General features: G+C 42.5%; 1 protein-coding gene across 1 annotated transcript in view; it reads left to right on the top strand.

Moving 5' to 3' along the window:
- MYRFL (myelin regulatory factor like) overlaps positions 1-15,819 on the top strand; it is a gene marked incomplete at both ends in the record, with an annotated part of 137,965 nt that overhangs the window by 47,929 nt on the left and 74,217 nt on the right. Inside the window, 2 exons of the mRNA XM_080706047.1 lie at positions 178-268; positions 15,699-15,766. Of these exons, the coding sequence (XP_080562173.1) occupies positions 178-268; positions 15,699-15,766 (159 nt within the window). The remainder of the gene's footprint in view (positions 1-177; positions 269-15,698; positions 15,767-15,819) is intronic.

Genomic DNA, 15,819 nt, shown 5'->3' with positions numbered 1-15,819 from the left:
GGTAGCATCTAAAAAGTGTTGTGAAGGAAATCTTCACATGGAAGAAAGACCCCCATTCTCAATGACTGCATTGTGCTCTGCTGTTTCTTTGAAATTCTGGGATATAAACTTGTCAAAGCTTTTAGTGGCCATTCTGAAATATTCATGGTTCTCAAGATTTTCTATTTACCTTTGCAGCTCAGGGAGCCAACGGTACCCTGGAAAACCCGGCCCTGGACACAAGTCTGCTAGAAGAATTCTTGGGCAATGACTTTGATTTGGGGGTTTTGTAAGTAACCAGAGCACTGCTCTCCACTGCTATTTAAAAAATTATGGGAGCCTGGCGTGGTGGCTCACACTTGTAATTCCAGCACTTGGGAGGCTGAGACAGGAGGATCGCACAGGTTTGAAGCCAGCCTCAGCTACTTAGTGAATCTCTCAACAACTTAGTGAGACCTTGTTTCCAAATAAAGTATAAAAGTGGTTGGGGGCATAGCCCAGAGGTAGAGGCCCTTGGGTTCCCCAGGGAAAAAAAAAAAAAAAAAAAGCCAGGCGTGGTAGCACACGCTTCTAATCCCAGCATTTGTGGCTGAGACAGGATTATTGCAGGTTCTCAGCCAGCCTCAGCTACTTAGTGAGGTCCTCTACAACTTAATGAGACCCTGTTTCAAAATAAAGAATAAAAAATAGGACTGGGGTGTAGCTTGGTGGTAGAATGCCTGGGTTCAATCTCCATTACCTCAAAAATTTCCATCAATCTAGCAGGTGATTATTAAATTTTTGTTGTTGTTGTTGGTACTGGGGTTCCTGGAAACCCTTCTACCTCTGGGCTATACTCCTAAACCTATTTTATATTTTTATTTGGAAACAGGGTCTCTTAAGCCAGCTTGGCTGGCTTCAAACCTGCGCAATCCTCCTGGCATAATTTTTTTTAACATTTTAAAGGATCAGATTAAATTTATATTCTATTAACTTTTTATGTTTTCTATTTCATTGGTTTCTGCCATTATTTATACTATATGATATAATGTATTATATGTAATATAACATTTATATTTATATTATATGTGATCTATTTATATGTCCAATAATATATTAATATAGCCACTCTAGCTTTGTTCTTTATTCTTAGCTTATATATAGTAAAGCTCAGTGTTTTGGGTGTACAATTCTGTGAGTTTTGACAAATGATAGAGTCGCATTATTACCACTGCAGTGCGATACAGAAGAGTTATCTCTCTTGAAAAATGTCTCTCCCTCTGCTGTCCCTTTGTTCTCAGACCCACTGCCAATCCCGGTCCCTGCTCCTGGGAACCACCGATATGTCCTCTGACCCTAGAGCTCTGCTCTTTTCAGAAGGTCACGTATTATGAAGCCATACTGTTTATGGCCTTTTGAGTCTGCCATCTTTTACTTAACATAGCATCTTTGATCAATGTTCATTTTTTTTTATTGCTGGGAGACTCTTTTCAATGGTTATAATATCGTTTATCCATTCACCCATTAAAGGACATTTAGACTGTTTCCTCTTTTTGGCAATTATGAATAATTCTCCTATAAATATTCATGCATAGATTATCGTATGATCAAGAGTTTAAATTTCTCTAGAGTAAGGACTTAGGAAAAGGACTTTTCCTCTAGGACTGCTTGGTCATAATATAAATGTAAGCTTATCTGTAAAAATTGTCGTGTACCCTAATCAGTCTGTAGCAGTATTTCAGTGTGTGTGTGTGTGTGTGTGTGTGTGTGTGTGTGTGTGTGTGTGTCTGGGGATGGAACCCAGAGGCATTTGACCTCTGGGCTACACCTGCTGCCCTATTTCTCTTTTCTTCCTTCCTTCCTTCCTTCCTTCCTTCCTTCCTTCCTTCCTTCCTTCCTTCCTTGCCTCCCTCCCTCCCTCCCTCCCTCCCTCCCTCCCTCCCTTCTTTCTTTCTTTCTTTCTTTCTTTCTTTCTTTCTTTCTTTCTTTCTTTCTTTCTTTCTTTCTTTTTTCTTTCTGTGCTGGGGATGGAACCCAGGGGGCAACCTACACCTGAGCGACACTCCCAGCTCTATTTTTTTTTTTTAATTCTTTATTTTGAAACAGGGTCTCACTGAGTTGCAGAGGTCCTCACTAAGTGGCTGAGGCTGTCAGTGAACTGCGATCCTCCTGTCTCAGCCTCCCGAATGCTGGTATCACAAGCATGCACCCCCACGCCCGACCCTCACTGCGTTTTAACTTGCACTTTCCTTATTACTAATGATGTTGGTTATTATTTCATGTGCTTATTTACCATTCATATATTTTCTTTGGTGAAGCATCTGTTCAAATCTTTTAGGGTTAGTTTATCTTTTTGTTTATAAAATTTTTAGTTATTATGGATATAAGAATTTTGTTAGAAATATGATATCTCATCACATTTTTAATCCACTCATCCACTGATGAGCATCTAGGTTGGCCCCATCATCTTGGCTATTGTGAATAGTGCTGCAGTAAACATGGGCATGCAGACGTCTCTTTAAAACACTGCTTTCACTTCCTGTGGTTTTATACCCAATAGTGGGGTTGCTGGATCATGTGGTAGTTCTAGTTCTAGTTTTGAGCAACTTTCAAGTTGTTTTCAATAATGGCTGGACGAATTTACTTTCTCACACACAGTCTAAGAGTTCCCCTCTCTTCCTCTACTTGCTAGTATTTGTTAGATATATTTTTGATAACAGTTATTCTTCTTGTATGTATGGGTTGGGGGTACTAGGGATTGAACCCAGGGACATTTTACCTCTAAGCTACACCCCAAGACCTGTTTTTATTTTTTTGTTTTGAAACAGCATTTTACTAGGTTGCTTAGACTTTCACTACATTGCTGAAGCTGTCCTTAAACCTGTCATCCTCCTGTCTCAGCCTCCCAAGTACTGGGACTCCAGGCATGTGCCAACAGTTATTCTAACTAGAGTGAGATAATATAGCACTGTGACTTTCATTTGCATTTCCCTAATGATTGATGATGTTAAGAATTTTTTATATACGTGGCCATTTGTGTACCTATTATTTTTTCCTCTTTTCAAATAAGCAGCTTTTGGTTTCATTAATTTTTCCTGTTGTGTTTGTTTTCAGTTTTACCGATTTCCACTCTTATTTTTATTATTTTCTTTCTTCTGCTTGCTTTGAGTTTAGTTTGATTTCCTCTTTGTCATTTAAGTGGACACCTCGTTCCTAATTTGAGACTATCCTTTGTTCACCAACTTAAGCATTTAGTGTTATACATTTCTTCTCTCTGCCTGACTTTAGATGAGTATCTCAGGTTTCAATAGGAGCATACTAGCTGGGCGTGGTGGCATATGCTTGTAATTCCAGCATTTGGGAGGCCGAGTCAGGAGGATCACGGTTCGCGGATAACTTCAGCTACTTAGTGAAGCCCTCTGCAACTCAGTAAGACCCTGTTTCAAAATAAAGAATAAAAAATAGGGCTGGGGGTGTAGTTCCAAGGTAGAATGCCCTGGGTTCCATCCCCAGTACTGAAAAAAAAAATAGGAGCATACTGCATCTACATATATTTAAGTTTTAGACAATGCTACGGTATTTAATTCCTACATTAACACATATGTTAAAGAACTTAAGAAGAGAAAAGTAGTGTACTATTGATGCAAGCATTTACAATTTTGTTGGTCCTTTTCATTTGGGAAGCCCTTTGATCCTTGCTGGGTTTGTTTTTCTTTTACTTTAAGAACTCCCTTTAGCCTCTCATTTAGAGCAGATCTGTTGGCAATGGATTCTCTTTAGTTTTCCTCCAATGAAAATGTATTTATTTTACTTATGTTCCTAAAGAATATTTTAAGCCAGATATAGATTTATTTTTTGTCAATACGGTCTTTTATTTCCCAGCACTTTAAAAGGCTGATCCACTATCTTCTGGCCTCCATAGTTTCTATGAGAAATAGACAGTTGTTTGAGTCATTGTTCTCTTGCACATAATATGTCACTTTTTCCAGTTGCTAGATGTTTTCTTTATCTTTGATTTTTTTTTACAAGTTTGATTATGATGTATCTGGGTATAAAAATATCTTTCTTTGAGATTATACTGTTTGAGATCTGCTTGCCTTTTTTGAAACTGTAAATATATGCTTTTTACCACATTTGGTAATAAGTTTTAGCCATTATTTAGCCACATTTGTCTTTCTGTACCAATAAATTTATTTTCTACTTCTAGGACTCTCTAGAAATTCAAATGTTAGATCTTTAGATATCATACACAGGTTTCTGAGATTCAACTTACTTTTTCAAAAGTTTTTCTCTTTTGTTCAGATCGAACAATTTCTATTGATCTCGCTTCAAGTTTGCCGATCCTCCTCTGTCATTGTCTCCTCTGTTCTGCTACTGAGCTCGCTTTGGCATGACTACACATGTCTCTGCCCTGCCAAGACCGACCGAGAGCGAAGCCAGGCCAGAATATCAATAGTCATGGGGGAAAACTATTTACTATTTGTGGATAGTTCTAGTACCTGCCCTTTACCGCTCTTTGCCAGCGGAAACATCTTTGTCAACAGACTGTAGGAAGAATGGAGACTCAACATTTTATAAGCAGTTTAAACACACATATGTGCACACACACATGCACACACACTCAAGGGCATGCGCGCACACATAGGTGCAGAGCTCGTGTGTGGCCAAGTGTCTAAGCCAGCTCTTCCTTTCCCAGCACTACCTGGGCTGACCTTGGACACTAATTGCCCAGTCCCCACCCTCACATTCCTCATGCTACCCAAGAGGCTGGTGTGAGTTCAGGTGGGGAGGGTGGGCAGCGATGTATTCCTAGTGTCCATGCTAATGGTCCTTCCTGCGGACCACAGATACCTACCTATAGGCTTCCCCATTGCTACTGAGATTCAGGCCTGATTTTCCCAGAAGGAATCTCTCTCTCTCTCTCTCTCTCTCTCTCTCTCTCTCTCTCTCTCTCTCTCTCTCTCTCTCTCTTTCTCTCTCCCTCTCTCTCTCTCTCTGGTTGAGGGGGTGGATTGTAAATAAGAAGAGAAACAAGACGGTATTGCTGAGCACTTACTAAGTGTTGGGCATTGTTCTGTACACTCTACATATGAACTTATTCAATCTCATGTTTGATGTTACGTAGTTCCTTCTCTTCAATACTCTGCCAAATGAATATTACTTCTATAATACCATATCTATTGCCTATATTTCACAGGGAAGGAGGCTGAAGTACAGAGCTTAAGTAATACTCCATAGGCCAATAAGTAACAAAATGGATTAAAATGTCAAGAGACTGAGACAGGAGGATTGCAGGTTTGAGGACAGCCTCAGCAACTTAGTCTCTCAACAACTTAGTGAGACCCCATTTCAAACCAAAAATAAAATAGGGCTGGAAGTGTAGCTCAGAGGTAGCATTTCCTTGGATTCAATCTCCAGAACAACAACAACAAAAAGTCTGGATCCAGAACACATGCCATTTTCCTACATACTCCTTTTAGATTAATGGATAATTCTGGAGAATGTTTTGAAGGAATGTTAACCTCAGGTAAGTATATTAAAAGTATATATGACCCAGAATGGATGTGAACCCTAGTTTTATAAAGAGCCTGTGTTCACGTTCACTACAGAGAAGTCCTATGATCAGATAACCTGTCATTACTAGGTAATGACAGGTTATAATTATTGTGATAAAATACAATTTTATAATTACTTGATAAAATGTGCTCAGGTACAGGCAGGTAAGTGGGGCTGCAGTAAAATTCCGAGTGGGAACAAGCAGAAACAGGTTGGACAGCTATAGGATCATTGGACTGGTTCAATGATCATTACATCTGTACAACCTATACAAATGCAGGTCAAGTATTTTCAGATGTTTTGAAGATTTAGAAACACAAGGCTTAAGCTGGGCATGATGGCGCACGCTTGTAATCCCAGCATTTGGGAGGCTGAGGCAGGAGGATCACAGGTTCGCAGACAGCCTCAGCTACTTAGTGAAGCCCTTGGCAACTCAGTGAGACCCTGTTTCAGAATAAAGAATAAAAAATAGGGCTGGGGGTGTAGCTCAGAGGTAGAACACCCCTAGGTTCCATCCCCATACCGCAAAACAAACAAACAAACACCAGGCTTTTTATGCAGGTTATTTGCGTTTCTCCTGAGTCCTAGAGATTAATTTAGTTGTGGGTTTTTTTTGTTTTTGTTTTTTTTTTAACCTGGGGTAGCTGAGCTGAGATTTCGATCCCAGCTTACTACAAATCCTGAGATATTTCTCTTGTACTGAATTGTCTACGTGTTGTGCCTCTGAATAATGTCAATGCCTTATCTAAATAATCTAAGAGACCCTGGCTGCAGAATTGTTGAGAGCTGGTTTGAATCTCTTAGGGAGATTTTCAGATCTTAAATATATTGAAAAGTATAATTGGGTCCTGTAAACTAGATTTCCCTTAACTGCTTCATAGAAAATTTGTCCCACGAGATGCTGTGGAGAAAGAAAGTTTCCATGATCAATAAGTCAACTTTTGACTCACTGGCTTAAACCAAATTAGATGAGTGTCTTTACTGAAGGAGTTCTCAGAGCTGTTGATGTGCTAACAAGCAACCAGAGAGGAATAATGATATGCGGGTCCCTCAGACTTGTTTAGCCATTGAGACCCCTTTAGGTAGACATGTAAGCTGTATGAGCACTGGGATATGGTACTCAGGACTTTCTCATCCTACTGTGAAAATCCAATTGGTATGCAGAACTGAGGCCAGTCATAGTAGCCTGTAAAAATTTCTACAAATTGCCCATAACGCTTTATCTTCCAATACAGCAGAGCCCAGGGCAGCTAATTGTTAAGGAGCAGGCTAAGGTCCTGTCTGATTTCCGAAGTTAGCTAACCAGTTACCGAGTAGGCACGCAGGTGAGCTGTGGTGCTAGGGTATCCTAGGACATCTCCAGGTGTGTATGTGCACACGTGCACGCATGTACATGTAGAGGAAGGAAGGTTCTAGAAAATAGAACAGTGAACAAATATTCAAGACAGGTTTTATTTCCTTAAAAAATGCCCAGAGAAGCCAGGCGTGGTGGCCCACGCTTGTAATCCCCGCACTTGGGAGGCTGAGACAGGAGGATCGCACGGGTTTGAAGCCAGCCTCAGCTACTTAGTGAGGCTTTCAGCAACTTAGTGAGACCCTGTTTCCCCCCCCAAAAAAAAAAAAAATTTTAAAAAGGTCTGGAAGTATAGCCCTGAGGTAGAAAGCCTAAAAAAAAAAAGCCCCCCCCCCCAAAAAAAAAGTGCCCAGAGGTTCACCTGCTGCCTTCCCATACTCAAAGTGGGAGCCAGAGAGCAGCAGACTTGGTATCACCTGGGACCTAGAAATGTAGCATCCCAGGCCCCACCCAGAAAGGCTCAATCAGAACCCAACTTTTGACAGGATTCTCGTGGGCCCATGAGCTTCATAGCTTGAGGAATGCTGCACTGGGCCACATAAACATGTCTCCATCCTTACCACCTCTCCAGTTCTAAGCCAGATATGGTCTTATGTTTCTTAATGATGGGGATGCACTCTGAGAACTGCATCATTTAGTGATTTCTTCACTGTGCAAACATCGTGTATCGTACATACACAAATTACACACATGAAAGCCTGGAACATCATAGATGGCTATGATGTTACTATGTGGCATAATCTATGGGTCACTGTCAACAGCAGATCCAAAGGTTACATGGTGCATGTACAATCCATATAGTTTGGTCCGTGGAAGTTTGCTTGGTAGAAGTTGATATCATAATGAACTTCAGGTTGGCACTGAGGTCCTGCAAATGGGGTAAGAGGGAGCTAGCTCAGAGCCTGGAGGTGACCTTGAGGGGGATGTTTAGGCAGATGTCTCTCACAGGAGGGGGTCTTAGATTGAATCATAAAGGGATCCACTCTAGGTTGCATTTTATTTTATTCTGATGGTTGAACTTCAGCATCCACTCTTCTGGGTTTTACTTAGGACTTGACCAGATGCACGTCTCAGTTCTGCTGTGGAACAGGGCTGGTAAGCTCTTTGCTAGATTTTTTTTTTTGTGTGTGTGTGTGTGGTAGTGGGGATTTAACCCAGGGGCATATTGCCTCTGAGCCACACCCCTAGCCCAATTTTATTCTTTATTTTTGAAACAGGGTCTTACTAAGTTGCAGAGAGCCTCAATAGTAGCTGAGGCTGGCCTTGAACCGTGATCCTCTTGTCTCAGCCTCACAAGTATTGGAATTACAAGCCTGAGACACCACACCCAGCTGGTAGGATGTTTTAAGAGGGAGTGAGGTAGCTGGGCGTGATGGCGCAGACTTGTAATCCCAGCATTCGGGAGGCTGAGACGGGAGGCTCGCGGTTTGCGGACAGCCTGATCTACTTAGTGACACCTTCTGCGACTCAGTTGAAATCCAGTTTCAAAATAAATAATAAAAAATAGGGCAGGGGGTGTAGCCCGGAGGTTGAATGCCCCTGGGTTCCATCCCCAGACCAGCAAAAAAAAAAAAAAAGAAAAAGAAAGAAAAAAGAGGGAGTGAGGTAGGGCACACAGCTCTAGGAGAAGAGGTTGTTAATGGTCGTTGGAGTTCACTGACTGCTTTGACTTGTGGGTTCAAACTGATATCATAAGAAGAAGCCTGGAGAGGAGGACTGAAAGGAAACGTTACTATTTAAGGGTCTTTGTTTAGAACAAAACAACCCATGGCGATTAACTGGAACACAGTGGTCTGTATTTAAAGCATCCTTTTATGCAGAGGGTAAACTCTGGTGTAGACTACCTGATTCCAGCTCAACTACTTGCCAGATGGATAGTCTTGAGTTAAGGATTTAACCTCATCTACCCTCAGTTTTGTTGACTATAGAATAGGGACAATAATAGTAAGATTTCTTATGGGGCTTGTAGAGATCAGAGGAGACAGCATGGTGCCTGGCTCAAAGGAGGTTCTCAAAAACAGGCTCTGAGTGTTTAAAGCAGCAGAGGAGGGGGTATGAGAAAGCCAGGTCCCCGCAGTGTGCCAGCCGCACTGGATAGGAGGCACAGGATCTTCCACAGCTTGTTCTTGCTGTCCTATCATGAGATGGTTTTCTTGGGCTACCTTACTAGTTGGCATTGACCTGACCTTGTTAACAAGGCCAAAGCCCTTTCCCATCCCAACTTAGGAAAGGTGGGTATAAACTCTACCCAAGTCTGGCCAAGTATTTATTGAGTTCCAACCACACATCCACCTCTGGGGTCTTGTGGAGTGTGCCTAACTACACACACACACACACACACACACACACACACACACACACACACTTTTTGTGTGTGTGTGTGGTACTAGAGATTGAACCCAGGGGCATTCCACTTCTGTGCTACACTCCTAGCCCTATTTTATTTTTTATTTTGTAGCAAGATTTCACTAAGTTGCAGAGGACTGTGCTGTAAGTTGCTAAGGCTGTCCTCGAACCTGTGATCCTCCTGTCTCAGCTTCCCAAGTACTAGGATTACAGGTATGCATCTCCATGCCTGATGCTAAGACGTGTGTGTGTGTGTGTGTGTGTGTGTGTGTGTTACCAGAGACTGAACCCAGAGGCATTCTGTCTCTGAGCTATACCCCCAGACCTATTTTATATTTTGAAGAAGAGTCTTGCTAAGTTGCTGAGGCTGGCCTAGAACCTGTTTTCTTCCTGTCTCAGCTTCTCTAATACTGGGATTATAGGTATGCACCACCACACCTGGTTTAAGGCATGTTCTTAATGTGAAAGTACGTGTGTGTGTGTGTGTGTGTGTGTGTGTGTGTGTGTAATAAATCATGCACATAGAAAATTAGAGACATAACTGACTTTTATAGTCGGGGGGGGATATACTTCATTGACAACTGTTCTTATAGTTGGGGGATGAGGACTCCTTGTCTCGGCCTCCCAAGGACAGTGTTCTGGGATCAGTGCGCAGTGGCAGGCACCCAGGCATTTTTCCAGAATTGGTGGTGCATGCTAATAATAAAGAACAGACTGACTTCACAGACATGAGTATTGTCTTAAACTGCCCTCCAGACAATACGAATCCTTGTCGCCTGCTCCTGGGTGGCCTTTCCTTTCTTCTTACCCTTGGCACTCCACTGTCGATCTGTCACTTCAGTGGGGAGAGCAAGATGATGGCAGACAGTCTCACATCATCCAGAGGAGAGAGACAAAAAGAGGGAGAGAGGGGGAGAAAGTGTGTGTCGGGGTGGGTGGTCAAGAGAGACCTCTCTCCATTTATGCTTTTAAAAATTTTTGTTTTTGGTGCTGAGGATTGAACCCAGGGGGCTTCTACTTCTGATCTACACCCTCAGCCCTTTATATCCTTTCTTTTGAAACAGGGTCTTGATGCTGTGCTGAGACTGGCCTCCAGCCTAAGATCCTCCTTGTCTCAGCCTCCCAAGTACTGTGATTACAGGAGTGTGCCACCACGCCCAGCTCACATATGCATTTATATATGCAGCATCTTCATTGCCATGTATAATTTAAAAAGAGACTTTCATATTTATTAAGCACCAGCTCTGTACAGGTACCAGGCTGAGGTGAGGGCACTGTGGGGTACAGTGGAGCTTTAGAGAAGGGAGAGTCAGGATTGTGTAAAGGCACTTGGTGGGGGTCATTGGAAAAAGCCCAGAACTGGGCTGTTGAATTGTGTCACACTGAAATAGTCGCATGAAGATCACACTTTAATCCCTTGTGTGTGTGTGTGTGGGGGGGGGATAGGGGAAGGTCCTGAATAACTCCTTGTAGAGTCATAAGCATAGTAGGTACTCAGTAAATACAGTACTAGTCAAGATTGCTATTTGAAAGAAATACTGCCAGCCTTGGGGACAGCACACAAATGTCATAGATGCACCCTCAAGTGGCTGGAGGCTAAAGTCTTTCCTGTGCCGTGTGTGTGTGTGTGTGTGTGTGTGTGTGTGTGTGTGTGTGTGTGTGTGTTGTACTGCAAATTGAACTCAGGGGCATTCTATTTCTGAGCTACACCTCAGCCCTTTTTTAAAATTTTCATAATAGGATCTTACTAGGTTGCTGAGAGTCTAAGTTGCCAAGGCTGGCCTTGAGCCTGTGATCCTCCGTCTCAGCCTCATGAGTACTGGGATCATAAGTGTCTGCCACCATACCCAGCCCTACTCTCTTCCTTTCCTTTGCGTAAGATTCATCTCCCAGGAGACTATATTTTTCCTTTCATCTTCCAAAAGATGAAAAAACAAACTGTGTGTCCAAGGGGAAAAGAGGTTAGGAGGTAAACTATTGTATAGTGTGTGTGTGTGTGTGTGTGTGTGTGTGTGTGTGTGTGTGTGTGAGCTACTAAGGATCTCTTGATTTTCGTGATTTTTATAAATATCTCTGGCAGGAGCTAGAGACAGTGCTGGCCCCCCATGGGGTGACCCATGGTGTTCCTTGCTCTCTGGTTTCTTATCTGCTTTATGCAGATCCCACTTGCATAAAGGAGGAATTCAGAGCACGAAGGCCAAAGGCAGCCTGATTCCCCTGGCTGGGATCCCTGAGGGTGGGCGTGAGGAGGGAGGATCTTAGCAGCACAGATACATCCAGACAACAGCCTATTCCTTCACGTTCCTCATTGCCTTAGTTTGAACAATTTGCCTAGTTTTTCAGGTAGCTGTCATTAGTTCTTCCCTCAAATTCTTTGAAAAGAACTATAAAATTTCTCTGAATATACTAAAATGCATTGAGCATCAGAGAGTATAAAGTACAATGAAACAAAAGAGTGCCTGTGGTGAAATTTGGAAAGGGGAGTAAACTGTAAGAAAAATGTAAAAAAAAAAAAAAAAGTTTTTTTTGGTACTAGGGATTGAACCCAGCAACATTCTACCTCTAAGCTACACGACTCTGCCCTTTAAATGTAATTTAATTTTTGTTTTGAAACACGGAGGGTCTCATTAGGTTGCTGAGCCTGGCCCCAAACCAGGTTTGGATCCTCTTGTCTCAGCCTTCCAAATACTGGGATTAAAGGCACGCACCACCATGCCCGGCTGGAAAGACGTAAAGCTTTAAAATATTTTAAAACCGTCATCGCATATTGCTGTCACTGAACACAAGGACTCTTTCATTTTTCTCTAAAAATTAAAGACCCTCTTTGGGTTAGTAGGCAGTTACCTTGTTAGGCTTGAGCTGTAACCTCTGTCTTTCAGGAAGGAGCGTACTTTACAGTCCTGCCTCACACCTCCTTGGCTCAGGGGCCAGCAAGGGACTTGGGGAGTTCTACTCGGGATCTGGCTTCCCTCACTCTCTTTCTCTGTTTCCTAAGATTCTCCTTCTACTATTCAGCAGCCAACTCTGTCCCAAACTCTGTTTTCTGGTTCTTCAGGCCAGAAAGACTGTGGTTTCTCTTAGAGTTTTGGCTGTTCTGAGTTCTGATGTGGCTCTGCCTTGGAGCTAAAAGCCACAGACAGGCAGCTCACTATCTGCTGTTACCTTCCTCTAAGTTTTAGTGTTCCTCTACAGTCTTGTTCCTTTTGTCTACTTTCCAATGTTTTTAGATAATCTTTAAATTACTCCCCTCCCCATCCCAAGTCTAGAGTTTTAATCTTTGGGAAGGTCAGGTCTAGCTGGAGCTTACTGGTTATATCTGAAGCCAAAGTGCCACTGGTGATTCTTTTGCATTCCTTATTTATCTGGTAGTTTATTTTCTGTCTTTAGTGTTAAGACTTCCTGAAAGCCGGGCGTGGTGGCGCACACTTGTAATCCCAGCATTCAGGAGGCTGAGACCGGAGGATCACGGTTTGCGGATAGCCTCAGCTACTTAGTGAGGCCCTCCGCAACTCAGTGAGACCCTGATTTAAATGAAAGAATACAAAATAGGGAAAGGGGGGTAGCTCAGGGTTTTTTTTTTCACAACTGGGGACTGAACCCAAGGGTATTCTATCTTTGAGCTATAACCCAGACCTGTTTTTATTCTTTATTTTGAAACAGGGTCTCACTAAGCTGTGGAGGACCTCACTAAGGAGCTGGGTTCCATCCCCAGACCTGCCAAAAAAAAAAAAAAAAAAGACTTTCTGAAAATCATCTTTCATTTTTCCTGTGGATTAAGTTCTCTGTGCAAGCCATATTCTTAAGGGATGAATTTCACTGTAGAGAAACCAGAAAGGGGATGGGTATTTCCTTGATAACTTCAAAATATAAACTATCCCCTGGTGCATTCAAACTTTCTTGGGAATAGTATTCCCATTTTTTACTCATAGGAAATCTGCTTGGATATATAGGAAGATAGGGAGCAGTACTGAGGCAGGGCCTCACAGCTCAGCACTGAGGTTTCTAATGCATGCCTCCATGTGCATCCCAGCAGCCTTAACTGCACCTGCTAACCCTGTACCAGTTTTCCTGGTTCCATTTCTCTAGAGAGTGCACCTTCCCATTTCTGTGGGGTGATGGGTGGAGAAGCTCATCTGAGGGTTCAGTTGCTTCTTAATCAAAACTTCAACCAAGGCTTCTGCTTTCAGTGCCACTCTGACCTCTGAATTTAGAGGCTTCAGGAGGCTCCAATGTCCTGGACTTTCCTGGAGTTTTGTTTGACTGGATTGCTTCTTTTTGACTTCCAGTGACCCTTATACCATCCCCAGGCTTTCTTGTTTTCACTTGTTCAATTCTGTTAATTAAGTTCCCATTAATCCTCTTTCTATCTGCCACCACGTTATTGAAGTATGATCTGCTGTGGCCTCTGCTCAAGTACTCTACATCCTTTTGATTTTATGTCTCTGTTTCTTTACATTCATTTAGATGGGTTCCAGAGGAAGGGGTCTCAGTCAACATTCTCACTCTATAATCCAAGACAACTGACTGTGCACCTTAGAAGAAGGAAGCCTTTTTTGCTCATAGTCTTTTGGAGATCTCAGAGTTTCAGTACATGTGAGGGCAGGTTATATCTGTGGAGCTCAAGGCATTGTGGTAGGAAGGAGAGAGAGAGAGAGAGAGAGAGAGAGAGAGAGAGAGAGAGAGAGAGAGAGAGAGACCAGAAGCAAGAGAGACCAAGCAAGCAAGGGGATTCAAAGATGAAAGCATGGTTCCTAAGGCCACATTGCCCAGCGACTCATCTTCAGTCACAACCTACCAGCCTAGGTTAGAGCCAGCAAATCAGATTTATCCATTGATGAGATTACAGCTCTCATGACTTACTGTCAACTCTGGACATTAAAACATGAGCTCTTCAGGGGACATTCTATATCTAACCATAACAGAAGGACATATAAAATTTCCTATTAATAAGGGATGAGTGAATATATATTCTATATTCACTATATCATATATTATACATATTCACTGTATTATATATTATATATTACATATAATCTATGTATTCACTCTTCCTTTATTAACAAGAAATTAATAAGTTATAAGAAACCTATTTGAGGTGAAAACATAAATTTTCTAGGGAATAGCCAGGTGTTGGTGGCACACGCTTGTAATACCAGTTACTTGGGAGGCTGAGAGTGGAGGATGGAAGGTTTGCGGCCAGCCTCAGCTCCTTAGTGAGGCCCTCCACAGCTTAGTGAGACCCTGTTTCAAAATAAAGAATAAAAACAGGTCTGGGTTGTAGCTCAAAGGTAGAATGCCCCTGGGTTCAGTCCCCAGTTGTGCAAAAAATGTTTTTTCTAGTATATAATAAAAAACAAAATTTCTCTTTGTATTATATTGGAATCTGCGTGTGTGTGTGTGTGTGTGTGTGTGTGTGTGTGTGTGTGTATGTGTGTGTTTTACTGGTGATGGAACCCAGGGGCATTCTATCTCTGATCTACACGTCCAGCCTTTTTTTTTTATTCTTTATTTTTTGAAACAGGGTCTCACTGAGTTGCAAAGGGCCTCACTAAGCAGTAGCTGAGGTTGTCTACGAACCGTGATCCTTCTGTTTCAGCCTCTCAAATGCTGAGATTACAAGTGTGCACCACCACACCTGGCTTTTATATTGGAATCTTAACCAACAGAGGAAAAACAAGGTAGCTTGTTCTCTGAGCAAGAGGATTGAGGGGCGGGTGGTGATACTTCTTGACCATGCAGAGTCAGAGTTTCTGACTTTAAGGAACTTGTCAGTCTTTTAGGGCAGAGGTCTTCACACTTTTCAGACGCAGGACTCATTTCTTAAAAAGAAAATTTACTTGCCCTTTGATTTATAAAATAGATATAAATTATTTTCTCTCCAGGCATTAAAAATTTGTTATTTAAATGTGGGGCCCCCAAGAGCTTTGGGGCTCCCCTGAGCATACAGAGATGGAAAGCCTTAGCAACAGCACGTTTCATGGCCTTAACCCACATGGCATGTATCTTTCCGGTAGAAGAATGTTAAGAACAATTGCGATGCTCATCAGATTTTATTGAGTACTCCGTATGTTTGGGGCATCATGATATGGGCTTTACAGACATGCTCTCAATTCTCACAATACCGTGAAGTCAGTGTGATCAATATTTCCTTTTCGTAGGTGGAGAGATGGAGCCCTGCCGAGGTTAAAGACCTGCTTGTGGATATGCAGCTAGGAAATAGAAAAGCTGGGACTCAGAGCCCAGTCCCTTAGCCACGACAGGACACTGGGCATGGCGTGATGGACGGGCTTTGCCCCCTCCCTCCCCGGCATCCAGAACCAGCACTGTGGATGCTGTACACTGAGGGCTGCCTCCCCGTTATACTTTTATAATTATACTTTTTGTGACAAAAGTATAATTATACTTTTTTTTTTTTTTTGGTGACAAAAGTATAATGGGATAGGCTAAAACGACCACAGCAGCAATCCGTATCTCTATTCCTCAGGCAACGCCAGTTCCCAGACACCCCACCCTATTCTGCATCAGACCCGTGCTCTCCTCCGCAGGTCAAAGGTGAGTGCCACCCACCTCCCGCACGTCTCGCCCCTTCCCCTGGACTCTGAGCC

This window comes from Muscardinus avellanarius (genome assembly GCF_963383645.1).
Source record: "Muscardinus avellanarius genome assembly, chromosome: 11".
In the NCBI taxonomy this organism is placed as follows: domain Eukaryota; kingdom Metazoa; phylum Chordata; class Mammalia; order Rodentia; family Gliridae; genus Muscardinus; species Muscardinus avellanarius.
This window is presented reverse-complemented; position numbering and strand designations above follow the sequence as displayed.